The following is a 23,256-nucleotide window of genomic DNA, read 5'->3' as shown; positions in this document are numbered from 1 at the left end:
GCTATCAGCCTAAATATTTCATATATTTGATACAATTATAAATGGCATCAAAAATATATATGTATACATTATATATATACAAATATATATATAGATATTCAAATATACTTGACTTTTATATTGATTTTATAACCAGCAATTGGGTAATTCTATTAATTTATGTATAAATTCTGTGGGGTTTTAGCCATCTGGGAGTAGTAATGGAGGCTGCACGGTATAATACAGGGAGAAGAAGACTGTGGAGCTGCCCTGGCTGGCTTTGCATCAAGGCCCTGCTACTTACAATATATGTATCCTGAAACAAGTTACATAACGTCTCTTACGTTTTAGGTCCACAGCCATAAAATAAGGCTAATGGTAGTGGTTATAAGAATTTACTCAATAAATGTAAAATGCTTAGAAAGTGTTATATAAATATGTGCTAAAATTGCAAATCCTGTTTTCTCTTTCTAGTCTTTATACTTTGTATTTCTTGCCTTAATGCACTGGCTGGAACTTAAAAGTACAGCTAGCATCCTTGACTTCTTCCTGATCTTAAAAGGGAAGCTGTCAGTAATTTACCACTTTGCCTGAGATCGCCTCTATCAAATTGAGGCATGTCCATTTTATTCTCGAGTTTGACAAGAATATTTGTCTTCATAGGATGCTAAATGTTTTTCACATGCTTTTCCATCTATTGAAATAATCAGATTGTTTTTCTACTGTAATGTAATATGATGAGTTATATTTGATTTTATAATTATAAACAAAACTTGCATTTCTGGGATATTCTATATATTGTAAAGTGAATGAATAACAATTCTACAGTGACCTTGGCTGTCTGGAACCAGCCAGATGTGCACTAAAATAGAAAGCCCTGAGCAAAGGTAGATGGAGGCCTGAGAGAGCAAAGGACCATGCTTCTAAGGCCTTTACTTTCTCATCTGCTTAAACACACATGTCCTCAAGCTCAGGAAATGCATTTAAAGCAAATGTCTAAATTTAATGGAAATAGATTTCTTTTGTTCCCACGATTCTGTCTACTTACAGGAGGTTTATACTGCCAAAGTCTGAGAAATTGTCGTTTTGCTGTGTTCATGCTTTGGTAAAACACCTTGAGAGCTTTAGCAAACTCTTTGTCAAAACTGGCTTGCTGAGTGCACATTTGATTAATCTCTCTGGCTGATGGCAGTTGTGATGTCATCTCAGTTATCTTCAGGGTACTGGAAGGCTTATGGGCTTGAGGAAGAAGAAAAGGTATTTATTCATTTACAGATATCTATACTTATTTATTTTGGTGGCATTCTTCTATATTTGCATTTATCAGCATATTTGTGGCACCAGTTTGAACCCATGCAAAGAAATCTCTCGAAAGGCAAAAGAAAAACAAAATGCCTGTTTTTTTATGATACAAAATATTAATTGAAACATGAAAAAGTCTGTGTCTAGCTGGGCAAAGCGGTGGGCACCTATAATCCCAGCTACATAAGAGGCTAAGGCAGGAGGATCACAAGTTTTAAGTCAGCCTTAGCAGCTTTTTATTTTGAGATTCTACCTCAAAATTTAAAAGTGGAGGGGGTCTGGGGGTATAGCTCAGGGGTAGAATACTTGCCTATCACATATGAGACCCTGGGTTCCATCCCCAGCACCCTAACAACAAAGACAATGTCTTAAAAAACCAAACACACATCTCAAATGTTGGAGCTTTGGAGATAAGCTCAACATCCACAACTGGAGCAGTCTGTCACCTTGTTGACCAGAATCAATTTTCTCCAGAGATTCCTTGAGAAATATGTTTTCCTCTCTCAGGGCTCTGTTAATGTTTCTGAGCAGTTCCGTCTCCTGTTCTAACTTGAGCACTTTCAGATAAAGTTCCGATGTCTGATTTGATGCCATCTACAAAAGATATGTCATTTCAGCCTCTTACCTACAGATCTTTTGAGATTGGCAGTTTTTACTATCTCAGGTAAACCAGATGGAATGGGGAGGTGGTGAGCAGGATTTATAAGCCCCTTAAACTAAGGGTACTCAAGTACACCAGGAAAAGTTCTGTTAAGAGGAACAACACTGACGATCCTTAAGTGGCTGTCACCTGATATTTTTCTAGTCACCTTTGATGCCAATTGTAATTCACATGTACACACCTGGCTTGTATCCTTCACATCGGAAATTTTCTTGGTATCTACCATGATGTGGCCTTCATCTGTGACCATGAAGTCCAGCTGAGAGCAGCTCAGTTCAGTACAGCCTTCTGTAGTGTGGTAGAGACACCATCAAAGAAAGGAAGTCTAAGTTGTCCAGCCCTAGTGTTGAGTGAAATGTTAAACCATGTGTTGTTAATGTTAAACCTGCTGGACTAGGACCCAGAGGCCCATGGGGAAAGATGACACTTGGCCACTGCCATAAAGACCCTGACTGCCTCCCTTTTCTACCTCTTGTGCAGCACTGGGCATACTGACATTATGTCCCATTGAACAGTGCACATGTGAAAGAGTAAGTACCTTGAAGGCCCCACAAATCAACAATGAGAGCATTTGTCTGTAAATAATTCAGAAACTCCTGAGATGCATTTAAGGCTGCAAATTGTACAATCTCTTCAATTTGGGGATTCACAATTTTCCATATGGGTTTAGTATATAAAGTGTTTGGAAGATCATAAATTCTATACCTGAAAAAAAGAATATAAAACATAATTTAAATCCAGAAGGGACACATTTGTAAAGGAAAGAATCAGATGAACCCAGACATATAACCCATGCAGGAGTTAGATAAAGAGATAAATTATAATCTATGCTCATGATTGCGACCTCCAACATCTCAGTTGTTCTACATGGGTATTATCACAATGTGACTAATAAAAAAGGAAAAAGGATTTCAATAAATCCTTTCTACTTTGAGACTCTAAAATTGCCAATTTCCCATGTAGGGTGGTTGGTTGGTTTTTGTTCTTCAAAGTACCTCTTGATTACCTTATCTTTTATATCCTTTTCACCTAATGAGTTTGACCATATCTGATGCATCTGCCATACCATAATACAGTTCTTTTGTTTCCAATAAAAACATTTTACTTAAATAATACAGTTTTGAACGATATTCCTTCTATAAATAAAATTTTTGACTCAACTATTTCAGTTACATAAAAGGTTCAATACATAGTGACCACAACCTAGTGAGCTGGAGGGACATTTGGCTTGCTTCTCTGTTTAATAGGTAGGGGCAAATAGTCATTTTGAGGTTGAACAAACAGAAAGTTAAGAAAATTACATTATAAACTCATTTTTTTAATATTTATTTTTTGGTTGTAACTGGACACTATATCTTTATTTATTTTTATGTGGTGTTGAGGATTGAACCAGGGCCTCCCATGTGCTAGGCGAGCGAGCGCTCTACCGCTGAGCCACAATCCCACCCCCTAAACTCATTTTTAAAACTTGAGGAAATGGGGCCGGAGTTGTGGCTCAGCAATGGAGTGCTCGCCTAACATGTGCGAGACCCTGGGTTCGATCCTCGGCACCACATAAAGATAAATAAAATAAAGGTATGGTGTCCAAAAACAACCAAAAAGTAAATATTAAAAAAAAGAAAACTTGAGGAAACACTCCTTCCCTCCAAAAGCCACACAGCAGGTAGCTTATGAAAGAAGCTATGGCACAGGGTAGTACCCCATTTGAATGCCCCGCTTTGCATCTTCCTTTAGCCACTTGACACCAAGGCACTGTACAATGTGAATCTGGAAATCCATCCTCTTGCCGAGCAGCTCACAAGGATCAATAACCACGTCCTCCTCACCATGTGCTCTACAAACAGAAGAGGTAGACATTGATCTCAGGTTAAGCAGGGTCCAAGCAAGTTGGCATTGTTAACTTCAGGCAGTAAAATAGAAAACTTAAAGAGAAAGCTAATTTCATTGAAGGAAGGCTAGTATTATTACCAACTGTAGAATTCATTCAAGAGACAATAAGAGTCAACTCTAGGGCTGGGGTGGTGGCTCAGTGGTAGAATGCTCGCCTAGCAAGCATGAGGTACTGGATTCCATCCTCGGCACCAAATAAAAACAAACTAATAACAGAAATAAATTATTTTTTTAAAGAGTTAACTCTATACTGATGCTTTAAGGTCAGATATGGACCATTTCATGGACATCACGGGGCTGGGGTGTAACTCAAGGCTTCAGCATTTGCCCACCATGAAGCTCTGGGTTCCATCCTCCAGCATCACAAAACAAAGCAAAAAGTAGCTCACAACCCAGAGAAGGGAGTATGAACCACTTCATGCAATGAATGCACACAGATGTCAGTGCTACACTTCATTGAAAATCAAGTATGTCCCCAGTAGGAAGAAGGGGAATGGCAGCTGGCTGCTGAGATTGCAGCCTCCTAAGTTGGCACTGGTGAATTCCCTGTAGTCTCACCTCAGACCTACAAGGTCAGAGACTGATTCAGACAGCTTTCTAACAGGGACCTCTCACATCAGCCAAGCTCACAAAGTCTGACACCTATAAACTAGAATGCCACTTTATTGATTTGCAATATAACCATCAGGCAGCCTAGAAGGTCAAGGTAGCCAAGTGACCAGAATGTTTCTTGAGTCCCAGTTGGTCAGCCTGGACTCTTAGTCACAGAACCTTGAGGTTCCTTTACTCCTTTCTTGAGCTATTTTCCTCTTCAGCAATTGCACTGGGTGCTCTGAAGGCATTGGCATCCAGACCAGGCCCCTCTGCCAGCCTCTTTGATTAGGATTACTTAAAAGACTGTAGACAGCTTTTGTATAGACTGCCTAAGACTTAAAGAGAAATGACAGATGAGATATCCTAAGAGAACAGTAAAAGATAGCATAGCAGAGTTTAGAACAGAATTGGTAGCCTGAAGCAAACTTAAACCCATGGAAGTTCAGAAAACATCACAGAAAGCCAGAAATCTCTCTTCCTACCTTGAAAAAAAGGACCAAAGAAATAGGCCTCTATCTCAGAGAAGAAGGGGTAAGCTAGAAGATCGCCTCTCTGCTTCTTACTCTAGGGAATCACCAGCAGGATGGGCCTACAGCATGGGAAAAGCATCCTGTGTGGGTGGATACCAGACCTCACAGGTGCCAGGAGAGGGTTCATTGGCTTCTCTCCTATGAGGGTCAACTCAGGTCTTGATTTTTGTCCAAGTTTCCTTCTGCTACTCCTATCTCTTTATGGGATGTCTTTCTCATTCCTTTGGTTCCTCAGGGCAGTGCTGAGTTGTCTCAAATGCAGCTGGCATTTTAGGGAAGCTGATTTGGCTTCCAGGGCAAAAATCATATTCCATGAGTCAAATCATAAATGCATGAGCTCACTCATTTGTCTCATGAATGACCCCTTCAGGTACCAAGTTGACTACCCTCTCAGGAGAACTTGGACTTGCTCTGAACTTTCTGTGACTGACCCAGACAGAACTAGGGAAGGGGAGGAGACACCCACTGTCCTGTTGGGGAGCAAGAGGCCATGTGGATGTGTAATACTGCCTCCTCCAGTCCATCACAGTTGAGAAACTCCACTTGCTCCTCGAACTTCATGCAGTAAGCAAGCGACTGAAGCCAGACATGAGCTGAGCCCAAGTGGATGACCTCGACAGGATCCCAGAAAGGGTCATCTTCTTGAGTCACGTGGCTGTCTTCTCCATCTAGAAAGCGCTGGTAAAGTTCCTCCATTAGGAATTTCCTATTGATAAATTTGGCTTTTGACCAAATCCACACCTGCGAACACAAAGTAGGTCACCAATACTTGGTTTCATCTACTGCTCCAACAGTTCATCCGCCTGATTTTTCTCAGCATGCTCCTTCCAGTGGGCTGATTTGGGGTATCCAAGACCACACACCACTCTGCAAACTTAGATTTGGCGAGGCTCTTCAAGAATACCATATCCATGTTGGACCTGTTATTTAGGTATACTTGAGTCACTTGAGCCCAGGAAATGACATAGAGGAGATGATGATGGAGTCAGAAAACAGACCCTCCCAGGAAAAATGAAGGTTTGTGGTTTGTGGTACCCAGAAGAATGGCCTTCAAAGATGCCCACATTCTAATCCCCGGATCCTATGAATGTGAACTGAGGGGAACTGAGGTTGCAGATGGAATTAAGTCTGCTTATCATCTGAATTAAAATGAGGTTAGTGTGGATTATCCAGATAGGCCCTGTGTACTCACAAGGGCCTTAAATGTGGAAGAGGGAGGCAGAAGAGAGAGGCAGAGAGAGATGTGGTGACCAAAACAGGGTCAGAGAGATATGATGTGGCTCATTTTGAAGATGGAGGAAGGTAGCCATGAGCCAAGGAATTCTAGTAGCCTCTAGAAGCTGGAAAAAGCCAACACATTTTCCCATTGAGCCTCAAGAACAAATTGGCCCTACCCACACCTTGTTTGTAGTCCAGTGAGACCCCTGTTGGACTTCTAGCCTAGGGAACAATAAGGTAATATGTTTGGGTTTGTGAGAATTTATTATAGCATTAAGGGAAGATAAGCACACAGGAGTGTTTAGTCTAGAAAAAAAAAGCCTAGAAGTGGCTCCACAGCAGAAGGGAGAGGAAAGAAAACCCCAAGTTTCTATAAAAGATCTACTGACAGCAATGTCAACACGGGAATGGATCAGTCAGTGGAGCAGGTGAATGGACTATTCCAGGGTCTTATGAAAGTGTGAATTTTATCATTGCTTCAGAATGGTAAATCTCCCTCTCTTACATGCACTTGCACACACACAAACGCACACACTTGCACATACATATACACAGACATGGACCCCACTACCAGCTGGATGAACTTTCAGGCTCCCTTATGGCATTAAAGCTTTTGAGCCATGTTAAGCAAGAAGAAAGAATATTCAGAGAGGGTGGTTAGGAAAGATCCTGGGAATTGGCACTGTGTGGGAGAGAGACCCAGGTGAGAGAACGTGGAAGAGGCTCCCTCAGAACTCCACTTATACTTGGAACACAGCTTGCCTCTTCACTGGGGTCTCTACTGATTGCTGCTGGTAAAACAAACAAAACCTGTATCCCTAGAAAAGGTCCTCAGAACCCTGTGGGAGACACACAGCTGTCCACAGATGCAGGCCTCACCTCATGAGTCCTTTGGTTGGTCACCTTCACCATGACCTCCTTTTGTAGGTCATAGCCCCTGGAATCTGATGATGCTAGGTTCTTCACCTTCAATTCCATGTTAAGTTCCTAGTAAAAGAAACACTTCATTTATCAGCCCACACCCCCTTTGCAATTTTCTTTTCATTCTTCCCACACTTGGGTTTTTTTTTTAAAAAAAGAACATGGTTTGACTCTGTGCTTGAAATTCTTGCCAAGAGAAATGACAGAATACTGGAATTTCTCAACCACATCCTGGAACTAACTCTTAACAGTACTTAGTAATATGATTAAATCTTTTACAAGATTCCCACTGACTGGCATCTGTCACTGGAACTAACCCCAGCCAGGTCCTCTCTGTGGCACAACAATCATCAAGGGCCAAAAGAGGCACTGGAACAATCAGGAGTAGGTGGTTATGACCAGCAAGTGCTGGTCTGGGTGCTGGTGGCCCTGGTAGGACAGTTGTGGTTGGAATGGTGCTCAGGGTGGGGAGGAGTCACGGGTGTTAGGCTAGTTTCTGTTACTAGCTCACTGTGGGATCTTGGGGAAACCCCACATCTCTGTAGACCTCAAGGTTCTCTCTGGACCTGAAACTATATTGTGTTTGGGCTTTAGATAAATTACCTTCTTCAGTTCTTCACTCATTTGATTTGCTTCTGCAACCAATGGCATGAGTTTGACGTAGTCTTGGAAGACAGCCAGGACACTGGGGTCTGCTTGGCCATCTCCACTGCTCACAGCACCTTGTGAAAGCCAGAATGGAAAAGAAAATTTGTTGCTTTTCAGTGATAACTTTCCAGCCATGAATAAATGTGTATTTTCATTTACCCATTCATAGAGTTGGTCTTCTCAACCCAGAGATCTTGGCTGTACCATGGCAGGAGGCTCTCTGCCTCCAGTTCCCATTCCTGGTCTCAAGGCCTTTGACCCAAGGTGACTCCAAACTTTCCAGGCAGGGGCAAGGGCAGGGGTAAAAATCTGGTTGGCTCAAGGAAAAGTCTGGGGATTTATCCAAGAGCTTCAGTGCACAGCAAGCAGGCTGTTCTTACTTGTGTTCTATTCAGGGGGTTTGTTTAACTTCATTGTGTCACTAGCCCTGTGCTGGGAAGGCAACTGGGCAGTCACTTACTGTGAACAAATCAATGAGTAGGTGGATTGCTCAGGCCTTGTTGGTTTGATTTTGGACAAAAACTTCAGCAAAAGAAGAACAAAGAGGTGAATTTCAAATCAATTTATTTTGCTAAAATTCGGATTAAAACACGTTGGTGTCGAGAAAAGGGAGGAACTTTTGCATACAGGCAGTTGTAGCCCACTGCTCTCCATCTACTGTTTATTTTTATTTTTTAATTTTTATTTTTAGTTATATAGGTGGACACAATATCTTTATTTTATTTTTACGTTCTGCTGAGGATCGAACCCAGTGCCTCATACATGCTAGGCAAGTGCTCTACCTCTGAGCCACAACCCCAGCACCCCCATCTGCTGTTTATTAAGATGGTTAAAGCATAGGTGACTTCTCTGGAAGGCTAGTACATTACAAAGACCTCAGTGGGTCCAGTCCATTCTGAGCACAGTGAATGGGCCTGGAGAGGGAGGCACAGGCAGGTGCTCAAGAGCTTCCATCTGAAGCCTGCAGAGAGATGAGCAGGCAGAAAGGAATCTGATTATTGCAGGGTAACAAGGGTAGGTTGAGCTGGGGAAAGGGAAATTTTTGTTCATTTGGTTTTGCTGTGTTGGAGATGAAACCAAGGGTATTATGCTGGACAAATGTTTTGCATGGAGCTACACCCCAATCCCAGGAGGTCTTTGATTTCCTTAAGGCCAGGACCTAAATTTTTTTCCTCACCATTTCTCCAGACCAAGGCTCCCAACCAACATCTCTAACTACTGGGGCACAGGTTCTGTAGGCCCAGCAGGCCCCTGGGTGGAGCTAAACATGATTAGTTGGCTTTAGGTAACCAGAAATCTTATTTCAGCTTTCTGTTGTTGTTTTGCTATATACATACCATTCTCTCTCTCTCTCTCTTTTTAAAAATATTTTTGAGTTGTAGATGGACACAATATCTTTATTTATTTTTATGTAGTGCTAAGGATCAAACCCAGTGCCTCACGCATGCAAGGCAAATGCTCTACCACTGAGCCACAACCCCAGCCCACACACCATTCTCTTTATAGCCCTTTGAATGGTCTGTACCCTTATTCCTGAGTTTAATGAATTAAATCTTTGACATGGACTCACTCTATATTTATATGGAAATGATATTTTTAACAAGGTACATTACTCTGACCCAATAAAAGATGACTGTCTTAAGGAAAGCAGGAAAGCACACAGTGGAAACAGTTGCCTTCAGATCAGCTCATGGAAGATGCCAAACGTTGGATCCAGGAGCCACTTACCAAGCTTGTCCATGCTTACTCCCTCCGCAGCTGCCCTCTCCAACTGGAAAAAGTCATAGTCAAATCTGCTCAAGTCCTCACTGCCTCGCTCTGAAGGAAATCCAATGTAGAGGTAGGCACTGTTGGACCCCAGAATAATGCGGTCCTAGGGAGGAAACAGGCTCAGGGAAGGCTGCTGCCTTCACCTCAGCCTGAGATCAGAAGGCGAGAGTCCTACTGCTTCAGGAGGAGCCATGGCCCCATGTCCCTTGTATGAGAGTGATCTGAGAAAAATTTTGCCCTTGAAAATCCCCCAAACAGGGAGGAAACTCATATTGGAGGAGGAAAGGCGTCATCTTGCTTTCATCAGCAGAAGAGCGCTACCTCCCTGCCAGGCCCAGGAGAATCAATGGAAAACAGACCCCACCCTTCCCTTGTAAGACTTATGGAAAAACTGAGTACTCATAAACCATTTTTTTAAAAAGTGCAGGGGCTTCTACACAGTGTCCAATGGGTCTAATTCAGACTGGGGATTACAAAAATCCTCTTGGAAGATGGAATTTTAAAGTTGAGACTTCATGTGTGAGATGTTTGGGTGAGGCAGAGATGGCTACTGCTGAGCCAATCAAAAAGAGGTCAGCAAGATTGGGGCAGATGTGCAGGACAGTGAGGTCTGAGGAAGCTGGGGCAGGGACAGCTCACGCAGGAGTCCTAAGGGAGATCACTAAAGGATTTCTAGGAGGAAGCAACCAAACTCTGTCTACCAATCTGAAAGGGTCTGTAGCTAATGGGTAGAGGACAGATTGGAGAGGGGAGAGAAAAAAGAAGCTATAGGAGCTACTGTGGTGGTAGAGCCTCTGCCTAGAATGGTGGGGAGGAGATGAAGAGGGACCAATGTTTGCCAGAGGCTGTATGTTAAAAAAAAAAATCTCAAATGTCAGAACTGTAAGAGATCCTGGGACTTATTCAGCTCAGTCCTTGTTTTATAGATGAAATCCAGAGAAGTGCAGTGACTTACCCAAGAACAACACATAGTGAGGTAGGGCCAGACCTGTCACTCTGGAAACCATGCCCAAGTACTTACCGTGAAGCAGTAGCAGAAGCCACAAGGTGAGATGCACCCAGCTCTACCCAGAGCCCCTCAGCTAGCTCTCAGGTAGGACTTAGAAACTTCCGTGGCCCAGGAGGAAATTTACCAAATGCTGCAGCTTTGTCCTGGAAGTGATGGGCACCCCATTCACAACAACCTTGCATTTCCTGTGTGGAGTGACTGTCACTTTACCATCCACGTTCGTAAAGGAAGCATGTTCATCTGAAATTCTGTGAAGGCAAGAGTGTGTCTCAGTCATCCAGTGGATTTCAATTTTAGTGAACAGTGAGGTTGTTCTCTCTCATTTGATACAATACGCAAAGTATTTATCAAGGCTTCCTCAGGACTGTGGCTCAAGGGAAGTGGGAATAGAGGGAAGGGCCCTTCCTTAAGGAAGTGGTGAGTGGCAGACATCAAAGCAGCTATTTTATTAACAGAAACAAGCCCCATCTGAGGGCCTAGAGCTGCAAGACACCTACAGACACAGAGATCAGCACCAGTCCTCAAAAGCACACAGGCCAGTGTGCTTGTTGGTGGGGGGTGGGGTGGGGTGGAGGTGGAGAGTAGGGAGCGGAGATGGGGGAGGAGGATTGAAAACAGAAATGTTTCAGCAGCCAAGATATGGAATCATCCTAGGTACCCATCGAAAAATGAACAGATTAAGAAAAAGTGGGGGCTGCAGTTATAGCTCCATGGCAGAGCGCCTGCCTAGTATGTGTGAGGCACTGGGTTCAATCCTCAGCACCACATAAAATAAATAAATAAGATAAAGGTAAAAAAGAAAAGAATAAGTGGTAAATACATACCAGGGACTGTTATTCACATCATTTGCAGTAATGTGGTTGGAACTGGAGGACATTCTATTTAGTAAAATATGACAGGCACAGAAAAGACCACATGTTCTCTCACTTATGTGAAAGCTAAAAGGCTGATCTCAAAAAAGTGTAAAATAGTGGTTACGAGAGTCTGGGAAGAGTGCCAAGGAGGGAGGGATGGAGCGAGGACGGTTAGTGGAGCACAATTTGATAAGAGGAATAACTTCTAATGGCCAGTAGCCCAGTAGGATAATGAAGGTGGACAACAACTAATAGAATATTTCAAAATAGCTAGAAAAGAGGATTTTTAATGTTTACAACAGAAATATATGGCTGAGGTGAAAGATATTTCAATTAGCCTGAGCTGATCATTACCCATTATATACACATACTGCAATGTCACCCTGTACTCAATAAATATGTACAATTATTGTGTCAAAAACAATTTTAAAGAAATTTCAGAAGAGACACTTAGGAGGGTGACTTCAAAATACATATGTACAGGTAAGTGAAAATCTGTTTCTGGGCCTTTATCCACACTAATCCAGACTTTATGTGACAAGACTTGGGGCTGGGTATCTGAGGCTGAATGTTCCGGATGCAGAGACACATGGCCCAGTCCACATCCCTTGTTTGCATGGGGCTGAGGGGTCTCGTGGGGAAGGTTTTGACTTCAGCTCATCGGTGGAATTCAGCCATTTGCAGACCTGTGTATTTGACTAAGGAGGAGGGCTACAAAGAAAGAGGAGGGAAATCCCCAGGAAGAAGCCCAGAGATGGCTGGTGGTACAGGTGAGGTGGTGCCAACAGGTCAGCACCCCCTAAACTTGTCTCACAGGGTCCATGTGCTTTGCTCAGGAGGGCTGAGGGACTTTGGGAGCACTGGCCAGGGAGACCTCTTTCTGACTGCTGGCTGAGGCCTGTGGGCAGTTGGAACATAGTGGTTCTAGAAATAGAAGAGAACCCCAATGTGGCCATCCAACCAGAGAGGCCACAGAACTTGGGGACAGCTCTGATTGCATAAACTCACTCTAGGGTTTTTGCACACACAGGCTTTGGCAGGGGTTTCCTGAAGCATTCCTTAGGGAGAGGAGCACCCCCAAACTCTGGACTTTCCATTTGTCCAGTGGGTGAAGGCTCTAAGCATTGAGATCTGAAGATGTGTTTATCTGTGGAGATGAGACTTGGCCTTCCAACTCTGTTTCCTGGTGGGATCTTATTTCAGTGTATGAAGAATTGTTATACAAGATCTAGCCACTGACACCCCCTTTTTTCCTCAAGAGTAGAGCCAGGGAAACAGAGCACGGCACAGTGGATTTCAGTGAGAGAACTCAACCTCCCAGTGACTTTCTTACATGGGTGTTGGAGTGTTCCTGCAGGGAAGTCTGGGAAATCCCTTGTTCCAGCTTATCCAGCAGGACTGGGGGCCTGGCCATAACCAGAAGACCTTCAGGAATCTCCTCTGGATTTAGATGTCCAGATTCTTTAATGCTCAACATTGAAGAACATTGATGCCAATGCACAGAAACTTACCCCAAGCCTTGAAGAGTGATAGCATTCGAAGCAGCTTGACCAGCAACACATGAACCTAAAAAAACAATAGCTTGTTTGCAAAAATTGTCTGAATTTGACCCTAATGAAGTAACATGATTGATGTTTTGCATGTGAAATTTTCTCTCCAGTAGGATAATGTGAAAGGATTTTTCAACCAGGGTTGTCAATCATAATGATCCTTGGATATGACTTGTTTTATGGATAGTTGTTTTACTTTCTACCCATTTTGGGTGAGATTCCTGACTTTTTGAAATTTCCACCTTTTCTGTGGTCACTAAGTCTTGGTCTTAGAAGACGCACTGAAGCCTGGCATGAAGCTCTGTTTCTATCTAGTGACTGGCCACCCCATGGGACAAGCAGAAGGTGTCACCTTCAGCTTCTGGGCGAGCCTGGCCTCAGCCCCCCACCACATCTTGCATGGAGCCTACACACCTGTCTTGGGTATGCACAGCAGCTATGGAGGAGAAATCCAGGGGCACCCCAACCTTGGGTGTGGTATTCCAATTATTCAGTGCTTGGGTTGAAGAGACATTTCAAGGGCTGCCATCTCCCCAGAAACTACTAAATAAAAATGTGGTGATAAGAACCTGCCTAGAGCAGCTTAAAATGGTGAATTTTATGTTATATGTATTACACCACAATTGAAAAATCAAAAAAAAAAAAGAGAGAGAAAGGAAATAAGGAAAGAAACAGAAAGAACATAAACCTCAGGACAAGAAGCACAAACAGGTGGAGAGCACTTACCTGTGTGAATGAAGTACTTCAGGACCCCCGTGAGCTGTGGGTCCTCGTTGACGTTGAGAAGGTGAGGAAGGGTCTTCACCATCTGCCGCTCCTAAAGGAGAAATGGGGAGGGTCCCCGTCACCAGACAGAAATGCTCCTTTTCCATTCATTTCTCCCCATCTTGTCAAACTGACTCCTAAAGGAGGAAGGCTGAGCCTGTGGTGCATCGATGACTACAGGAGTGAGGTCAGCTGTCAGCCTGAGTGCTTCTGGACAGGAGTGTTCCAAGGCACAGCTGGCCTCTGACCCTGTCCTTCCCCAACCAGGCTCCAATTTTTAAGCACCAGACTCCAATCCCAGCATATGCATGTGCGCAAATTTTCCCCAAACTCCCTTCAGCTGCCCAGGCATTGGCCCCTCCCACCTTGACTTCTTCCCCCACCATTTCTTTCAGGTCCCTAAAGTCCTTCAACTCCCTGTTCCCAGTGTGATGACCCTTCCGTGAGTCTCCATGAAACCTCTCACTCTCCTCAGTCCAGTGGGCTGGTGAATTGATCATCAACTGTCAATGGCAGAAAAGGGCATGTTGCATCAACCCTAAGTGCATTTCATTCTTTAATACCAAAACTGACTGTTGTTACGGTGATAGAAGATTGACTATCAGGAAGAAGTGAAATCAACTCGGCCGGCACAAAGAAAACTTTTAAATCTACAAATCCTTTCTCATTAAGAGTAAAGAGAATGAAAATCTTTCCAATTGTTACTCTTCAGACAGAACACAAAATCCTCTATTCCTGCACTCTGGATCCTACTAGACCCAAGAGTTGCATGCTTTTCCACCCCTTGCACAGGATATTACTTTAATAGGGCTTCTGGCTGTGCCCTAGTTATGCTGGCACCTTTAGAATCCTTGGTCCCTAACTTGATCTGGCTTCCTGAAGTCACAGAGCCCTACCTAACTCCTCTTTCACTGTCTGGGGCTTATTCTAGACTTCATGAGTCTTCCTGAGTCCAGGCTGGGCTCTCCCTCCACTTCCAAATATTCCAGGTCTGTCTCCGGTCTTTGGGGCTTGCCCAGAGCCTTGTGACTGTGGGGAGTAAGGTCGTGGCGGAGGTGGCAGTGGGGAGTAGAGGTGAAGAAGGCATCTCTCTCACCAGGGGACAAGACTGACATCACAGCATCACAGCCCAAGGGCTAGGGTGTAGCTCAATCTGAGGGTACTTGCCTAGCATTTGCAAAGCCCAGGCTCCAATCCCTAGGGTGTGCACGTGGGCAAATTCTCCCCAAACTCTAATTACCAACAGCCTTGAATTCTATCCCCAGCCTCACTCTGTATGCATCAAGGCCTCTCTGCCTCCTTTCCTTTCATGCCCTGCCACTCTTCCCCGAACTCTTGCCAAGAATAATATAAGTCTTAAGTCATATGTTACATCCTACACATTCATTAAATCACTAATTCATTGCCCCCCACCCCAATCTGGGGATTGACAATAGCCCAGACAGCACTGCATCAGGGGCAGCACAGAGCTGGGCCTCACCTGGGCAATGGCTGCATACTGCTGCTCCCATTCTCTCCGTGCCTGCTCCAACAGGTGTGCCCAGGTTTCCTGAACAGACTGAGTCCCCAGCTGGTGGTCTGCCAGGAAACAGGCTGACTGCTCTGGAAGGAGGGAGGGATTTAAGCACCAGGTCTACAGTGTCAGAGGTGAGGCTTAGAGTAACTTCAATATGTCTCACTGGGTTCTCATGACAATAGGGGACTCCCAGGAGGAGTAGAAAGTAAAGCTGCACTTCTGTGTGAAGAGCTCATTGGCTAAATCCTACACTGCATAGCATCTGGACTAACTCAAAGGCATTAGACCAAGAAGATCCTCCCAAGAGAGGCACAGGCTCAGGATTCTATCTACTATTTATATAGGCCTGTGGGGGTGTTTCCTTTTATACTACCATAGCAGCAAGTCCCATAAGGCCAGGAGACGGAGGAAGAAGCATAGGTTTATCTTAGGTTGTTTTCCATGTATTTTGTGTCTGTTCATATGAATAATGGGAATTAGTTACTATCGGTAGGCTCATCCAGTTTTTGTTTTAGTGATTCATGCTAACCAGGGCCACGTGTGAACCAGCCGCATGTACTGACTCCAATCTAGAAAGGACTTTTGTTGAGGTGGAATCCGTAGTGAGCCAGTCCGTGGAAGGGCAGGATCCCATGGTGACTGTTAGGGAGCACTGAGCACAGAAAGTGTTGGATTTTTTGATATTGTTGGGTTGATGCTGAACACCATACTGATTGTATTTCTCCAGTTTTCTACTTTACTTTTATTATCCATCACATTTTAAATCATTAAGGGCATAAAATGATACATGTCTTCATGCTGCCAAACTGAAAACTGAGACCTTAAAGCCGTGGTTCTTGATAGTTACACATTAGAATCACCTGGGCGGGGCACTTTGAAAATGACTGCTCCCTCACCCACCAGAGCCCAATCACTTGGTGACTGGCATGCAGCAGTTGAGGCTGGGCACTGAATTAGAAGAGGTGGGCTGCTGCTAATGCTTCCTGGGCTTCTGGCCTCACTTAAATGCATGAAATGTCAAATGATCACCTTTTAAACCTGGCAAGGAACGTAGTATCCTGGCAGAAATAATGGACTCAAAATTAAAATGACAATTTTAAAAGGGCAGGGTCATTATTTCTTTAAACTGTGAGTCTCCATTGATCTCAAAATATAGTTGGGTTGCAGGCTGGGGTTGTGGCTCAGTGGTACAGCACTCGCCTAGCATGTATGAGGCACTGGGTTTCATTGTCAGCACCGCATAAAAATAAAATAAAGGTCCATCAACAACTAATATATGTATAATATGTGTGTGTGTGTGTGTGTGTGTGTGTGTGTAAAGATTGAACCAAAATATCCTGAATAAAGTTCTGGAGGGCTCCTCCCCCCACCTGCCCACATCCTCCCCTCAGATCCTCCCCAGATCCCTCCCCAGGCCCAGCACACCTGCCTCTCCCTCCCTTCAGCCCCAATCCCTTGGGCATCAGCCAGCTCAGGCTCTTCTTCTTGCTCCAGTGTGGACTGAGCATGCCTCCTGGCTCACTTTACCTGCTGCTCCAGCGTTTCCACATCCAAGCAGTGTCTTGGTCTCTGCTCTTGACCAGGTGTTGACCACAGCGTTGTTCCGAACCTTTTTAGCCCTTTCGTGTGTAAAGATGAACACATTCTCAGGCCCCTTTGCTGCCCAAGCAGCACTACCACTGTTCCTGGGCAGCAGCAGGTGTGCTCAGATCCCATTCACCCCCTGGTGATTATAGATTCCAGCATGTTCTGTCCCACAAAACCATTAAGACCCAAAGCGACTTGAGTAAACTGCATGGTTTTAATAAACATGTACAGCTGAGCCATGGCTGGGTGCTCAGTCCCTGGGTGTCCTTGGGCCTCAACACATTTGGTTAATTTAAGAATCTGTTCAGTCAAGGTCGCAGCTGCTGAAATAACTAAAACCCTGGAGGCTGTCAGAGGCTGCTCTGCCGTGTGCCCCAGGTTAGGAGGGGCTTAAGTTTTCTGGTTCATTCCCCTCCAGTGCCACCAGAGAAAACAGGAAATGCTTCAAATATTACATTCAAGCATGGCTTTGTTCTTTATCTGAAATTCAGTTTTAACTGAGCATCTTGTATTGTGTGTGCTCACACACTATGGCTCTAACCCAGGGGCCTGTGCATGCAAAGCTTGCACTTTACCACTGAGCTCCACCCCCAGGCAGCATCTTGTATTTTTGTTTGCTCAAACTGGCAATCTTACTCCCTTCTTCTTAAACAAAGAGATTGAAATACAGAGTTACCACCAGACTTGCCCAACTCACAGAATCTGTGGCAGATATGGGATCAGAGTTCAGGACTCTGGTTACTGTTTTTCCCTTTTTTCTGCACCATGTAGCCTCTCCTATAAAAACTGCTGGCAACAGATTTGCATCTGATCATCAGGGAGAACATTCTAGATGCTGCTAAAGCCAAAATTTGACTAAAGATCTGAGACTGCAGATACAGGAAGAAAATGTCTAATGGTAAATTGATGTTGAGGCCCAGCAATGAAGAATGGGAATGAAAGTGTTTTTCATTCAAATCCAAGGGCTCCCTCATTGAGAAGAAGACCCAAGGGAACACTAGAAGGAGAGGTAATTACTTGGCGGCGTAATCATAACTACAATTTTGAGTAGGGTTTTTTTGGCCGCACTGGTAACTGAACCCAAAGGTACTCTACCATTGAGCTACATTCCCAGCCCTTTTTATTTTTCATTTTGAGACAGGGTCTCACAAGTGGCCTAGGCTGGTCTTGAACTTGTAATTGTCCTGTCTTAGCCTCCTGAGTCACTGTAATTACAAGTGTGCACCATCACACCTAGCTATAATTATAGTTTTTTTAATATTTATTTTTCAGTTTTCAGTGGACACAACATCTTTATTTTATTTTATGTGGTGCTGAGGATCGAACCCAGCACCCCACGCATGCCAGGCGAGTGCGTTACTGCTTGAGCCACATCCCCAGCCCCTAATTATAGTTTTTGAGCACTGCTTATATGCAAGGAAGAGCTTTACCAGGAATGGTTCATACATGATCACATGTGGTCTCCACCCCCACACTCAAAACCGTTGGGAACCTACAGAGTTGTCTCGTACAGAGCTCATCCTCATTTATTAATAGCACAAAAATCCCTTGCCTGGCACTGTTCTCTCCCCATGTAGGAGGAATCTGTGAACAGCCATGCTATTTGGCAGGAAACCACAGGGAGACAGATAACTAATCACATTCAGATTGGCATCCATGCTGTTCCCATCTGAGCCACGCCTCCTCTCCCATCCTGCCTTGAGTGACACAATGACACTCTGAACTTTCAGGTCCCAATTCTTTCTCATTTGTTTTGTTTCTTTTCATTTCCTCTCTTACAAATTGTTTGTTCTCCTTTCCCTGATGTCCCACCCCCAACATGCCAATTAGAAGAGGACTGGAAGAAGTTACTAGATCTAGAATCTAGAATCCCTATGACTAATAAATATTCATAAACATACCTTTCAGCATATCTTAATGTTGATAGAGTTTCCTCATAACAGATGTCAGCTGGACTTATGGCTGCAATCTGTAACAACATCCCTTGAAGATTTTGTTATGTATATAGAGGTTTACTATCATCGATATTATTAAAAACAGTTAACATTCACACAACACTTTTGCATCTTACAATTTACATTATTGTTCAGATTTGACCACTCCAAAAACTAGGCTTTGAGAAAAATAATACAGCCAAGGTCACCCAGATCAGAACTGGCAGGACTGGCGTTTGAACCCACTCGTGACTAACCCCTCTGCTGCCGACCTCAGAACCACACTGCTCTCACCATGGCATACCCAGGAATTTTCTCAAGGTTTGAATGATTGTTGAAAGCATTTCGAGATTACTAGGATTTGCCTGTCCCTGTGAGATGATAGGGACAAAGGGCTAATGCAAGCCTAGTCTTGGCTCACAGCCAGACAGACATTCAAAGTTCCCACTTTCACTCCCCATTTATCCATCCTGAAGACGCACCCTGAAGCCAGGGTACTTTCACTTAATTCATCAGGGCAATGATGCCAACAGAAAATGCCCTCACAGGGCCAAGTGCACCTAAAGCTATTAACATTCCTAAACCCCAGCCCATTCCTGCAAGCACTCCAAAACAACGAGCTCCTGCTTGTTTCAGGGAGCCAGCCTGATATTTTCTTGTTGGAGCTGGAGCTGTATCTCCCTGCCTAAGTTGTGGATCCCAAAAGGCCTACATATTCATATGTGTGACTCAGTTTCATTTCTATTGACAGCAAGACAAAATTCCCAGTGGGCAGCATCACCCAAACAGCCATTTTTGTATGGTTTCAAGTCTGGCTATTGACTTTGGATTAATTGTTGTAGAATTTGGAAAATACTTTTCATTTTGACGATTTGGAGATAGGTGCTGTCACTGAGGGTGACCACAGAGACAGACATAGTCTGAGGACCTGGCAGCTCAGGATCCAGAGCTTTAAGAGCCTGGTGAATAATCCTGTATAGTTTATCTTTATAGCTTGTGTGTGTATGTTACCGGAGATTAAGCCCAGGGTCTTGCACACGTAAGGCAAGTGCTCTATCCCTGAGCTACATTCCCAGCCCTTTTTGTTTTTGATTTGAAAAACAGGGGTATGCTAAATTGCAGAGGCTAGCCTTGAACTTGCAGTTCTTGGAGTATTAACTCACTTGGGAGATTTAAGGACTGATTTCTTTCTTTCTTTATCTTTTTTTTTCATTTCTTTTCTTTTTTTTCTTTCTTTCTTTCTTTTTTTTTTTGATACTTGGGATTGTCTCTGGGGATGCTTTAACATTAAGTTACCTCCACATTCCTTTTTATTTTTTAAATATATATTTATTTATTTTTTGGTCCAGGGCACTGAACCCAGGAGTGCTTTACCACTGAGCTACACTCCCAGCCTTTTTTATTTTGAGACAAGAGGCTCCTTTAATTGTCCAGGTTGGCCTCCAACTCGTGATCCTCCTGTCTCAGCCTCCCGAGTCTCTGGGATTACAGGTGCACACCACTGCACCAGGAAAAGTTATAGCGTTTAAAGTGGGTTCATTTGTATCACCTCATTTAACCATCACAGCACTATTCTCTGGTGGCTATTGTTATTTTCTCCACTTTAGACATGAAAGAAATGAGGTTTTAGGATATCCATGCTGCAAATGGGGCTGGTACCATGGAGAGTTTAGAACTTAGAGGTGGACCTTTCAGATTCTGTGTTTTTTTGCTTCCTGAGATGATCAATGACCACCTCTCACCTCCTCCTCCCACACTATAATGGAGAAAGTAGGTGTTGCTCCGTGGACGAGGCCAGGGTTCCATCCCCAACCCTAAAACAAACAAACCTCACTGTGATACCTTCAGACAGTCTTTGTGTCCTTATAAACGGTGCAGATCTAACCTTGAAGATCTGCACATGTAGGCGTTGTCCTGTTGGTCTCATTCTCAGGAAATTTTGTACACACGGATGTGTTGAATTTTAGTTTGCAGTCAACATTCAGAGGGTGTCTTATGTCTTTGGTTTTTGTTTTCCTTTGTATTTTTGCAGTGCTGGGGATTGAACACCAGGGCTTGGACATGCTAGATGAGCACTCTTCCCCTGAGCAACATCCCCAGCTTCTATGTACATGGTCTTATTCTAGGTTCTTGGGGGATGTCCCATTGAGGCCCACAGGTAACTGGTAACTAGAAAATCATTAAAATTAAATATTTAAAATTAGTTAAGGGCTGAGGGTGTGGCCTAGTGACATAGCACTTGCCTAGCACATGAGACCCTGGGTTCTACTTCCCAGTCCTGCAAAAAAAAAAAAGGATAAATAAATAATAAAAATGGGCTAGATTAAGTGATTAAAAATGGAAGGATGTTTATATTGTAAATTTTGGGGAGAGGTCTGGTCCCAGGTCCCAGTAGGAGCATTTCTCTCTAAAGCAGGACCCTGCAGGAGGCAGAGTTCTCCTAGGTTTGCCCCCTCTGCAGCAGAAGAGCATCCAGCCCTGATTTTAACACATTTCATGTCCCACCCACATGGCAAACATGCTGTGCTGTCTGGCATCTTTGCTAACATGACAGATTCAGCTGCTTTCCAGATTGTGAGTCTGCCCTGTGACTATCACAGTCGAATGAAAATTTCCAACCTCACTACACAATGACTGCTGCTTGAGAATATCATGACATCGAAACTGTTACTTTCTAAATTGTATTCATTGTTTTTTTTTTTTCCTGATAGTAATAGTAATACATGTCCTGGGCGGGGAGTGCAGCTCTATGGTAGAGTTCTTAGCAAATGCAAAGTCCTGGGTTCCAACCTCAGCATTACAAAAACAACAAAACAAAAAATCATGTATGTTCCTTATAGAAAACCTGAAAACTACAGAAAAAAATCAAATAAGAAAAGTTAGTGCAGCCAAGTGCAGTGGCACATGCCTATAATCTCAGCAGCTTGGGAGGTTGAGGCAGGAGGATCACAAGTTCAAAGTTAGCCCTAGCAACTTAGCAAAGACCCTAGGCACTTAGCAAGATGCTGTCTCAAAAAATAATGGGCTGGGGATTGGCTCAGTGTCTAAGTGCCCCTGGGTTCAATCCCTGGTACCAAAAAAAAAAAAAAAAATTAAGATTAGTAATATAGAAGCTTTATTGAAGATTGCAGTACAAAGGGCACCAAAAGTCATATGTTAGTCCATGCTGTGGGTCAGGTGCTATATTATGAAGGTACTGAGAATAATTTTAATCACAATCACAATAACGATAACGATGATAACAATAATAGCTGAATCAGGCTAAAATGTTGTAAGAAGGTGATTTTACCAAAGTAGTTCTGCTGTTCCCACCCAGAGCTGACTGGAGCAGTTTGGTCAGTACAGAATCTCTGTAGGGAATGTGCAAGACTTTCTTCCCAATGGCTGCATCAGCCAGAGCACTGAATGCAAAAACAAAACAAAAACAAACAAACAAACAAAAAACCCAGTGAATTAAAAAAAGTTATCAAGAAGTTAAAAAAAAATTATCCCTAGGGATAATTCAGAAAAGTCCTCACTCAAATCCCCTTTGGCTCCACAAATCTGATGATAATACCTAAGAGTAGAGACACCTTTTGAACAAAGATGCAGAAGCAAGAGAGCTAATGTGCACGAGCCACTGAGTCCCTGTCCAGAGTCAGCCCTGCAGAAAGCGTAACAGAGAAAGGGAGGCCCAGGCCTGAGAAGAGACTGCAGGCTTTTATTGCCAATGTGTATAAAGAGAAGGAAAATGAGGACAGCTGTGCAGGGGGAGCACAGGTTTGGGAAGTGGTCCGAAGTCCTTTTCTCTCCTACTACCTTAAGATCCTTGAGGGAGGCCTCCTATGACTGCAGCCTTAGGGTGAGAGGGAATGACAAGTCCCCACCCGACTCCAGGGGACAACAAAGAAAGCATCATTGAGCCAGTGTGGTGGTGCACACCTACTCAGGTGTCTGAGGGGATCACTTGAGCTCAGGAGTTCAAAGCCAGCCTGGGCAATGTCATGAGGACCCTGTCTCAAGGGGATGGCATCGAGGGGAGTGAAAATAGGAGGGAGGAAGTTTGTAAGAAATTATAATCACAAGAAGGGAAAAAGAAATCTACAAAATTAATATAGCACAAAGCTACTTGGGAGGCTGAGGCTGGAGGATACCAAGTTCAAGCTCAGCTGGGGGAACCTGAGGGGAGACCCTGTCTCAAAAAAATAAATAAAAGAAAGAAAGAGAAAATCAACACAGCAAAGTTGGAAAACAAACAAACAAACTGATCTTTAAAAAACAAGGACAACTGATATTAAAAACACCACGGGCATGTTTAATAGCAAATTAGACAGTGCTATAGTTGGAATTAGTGAATTAGAGAGCTCACAAGAAGCAATCCAGATTGTGGCCCAGTGCCTCAGTGACGGGAAACAAGGGAAAGGTTAAGGACCATGGGTGACAGAGTGAGGGGATCCAAACAGCTAACTGAAGTACTGAAAGAGAAAAGGGGAAAGAAACAGGCAGAGCAGTGCATGAGTTAATGGCTGAGAATTTTCCAGAACTGATG

General features: G+C 43.7%; 1 protein-coding gene across 1 annotated transcript in view; it reads right to left on the bottom strand.

Annotated features, from left to right (window-relative positions):
• The window catches only part of LOC101957045 (kinesin-like protein KIF28P), a 73,421-nt gene that overhangs the window by 4,172 nt on the left and 45,993 nt on the right, over window positions 1-23,256 (bottom strand). The window contains exons 7-22 of the mRNA XM_078024679.1: window positions 22,018-22,129; window positions 18,696-18,763; window positions 16,735-16,826; window positions 15,172-15,293; window positions 13,653-13,743; window positions 12,888-12,942; window positions 10,647-10,770; window positions 9,472-9,616; window positions 7,699-7,817; window positions 7,054-7,161; window positions 5,423-5,697; window positions 3,642-3,776; window positions 2,481-2,647; window positions 2,124-2,230; window positions 1,728-1,875; window positions 1,028-1,218 (exon numbers count right to left, since the gene is read on the bottom strand). Coding sequence (XP_077880805.1) covers window positions 1,028-1,218; window positions 1,728-1,875; window positions 2,124-2,230; window positions 2,481-2,647; window positions 3,642-3,776; window positions 5,423-5,697; window positions 7,054-7,161; window positions 7,699-7,817; window positions 9,472-9,616; window positions 10,647-10,770; window positions 12,888-12,942; window positions 13,653-13,743; window positions 15,172-15,293; window positions 16,735-16,826; window positions 18,696-18,763; window positions 22,018-22,129 — 2,059 coding nt within the window. The remainder of the gene's footprint in view (window positions 1-1,027; window positions 1,219-1,727; window positions 1,876-2,123; window positions 2,231-2,480; window positions 2,648-3,641; window positions 3,777-5,422; window positions 5,698-7,053; window positions 7,162-7,698; window positions 7,818-9,471; window positions 9,617-10,646; window positions 10,771-12,887; window positions 12,943-13,652; window positions 13,744-15,171; window positions 15,294-16,734; window positions 16,827-18,695; window positions 18,764-22,017; window positions 22,130-23,256) is intronic.

The sequence above is a fragment of the Ictidomys tridecemlineatus genome, chromosome 10, assembly GCF_052094955.1.
Source record: "Ictidomys tridecemlineatus isolate mIctTri1 chromosome 10, mIctTri1.hap1, whole genome shotgun sequence".
NCBI classification, from domain to species: Eukaryota; Metazoa; Chordata; class Mammalia; order Rodentia; family Sciuridae; genus Ictidomys; species Ictidomys tridecemlineatus.
The sequence above is the reverse complement of the archived record's forward strand: the minus strand, read 5'-3'. Positions and strand labels throughout refer to the sequence as shown.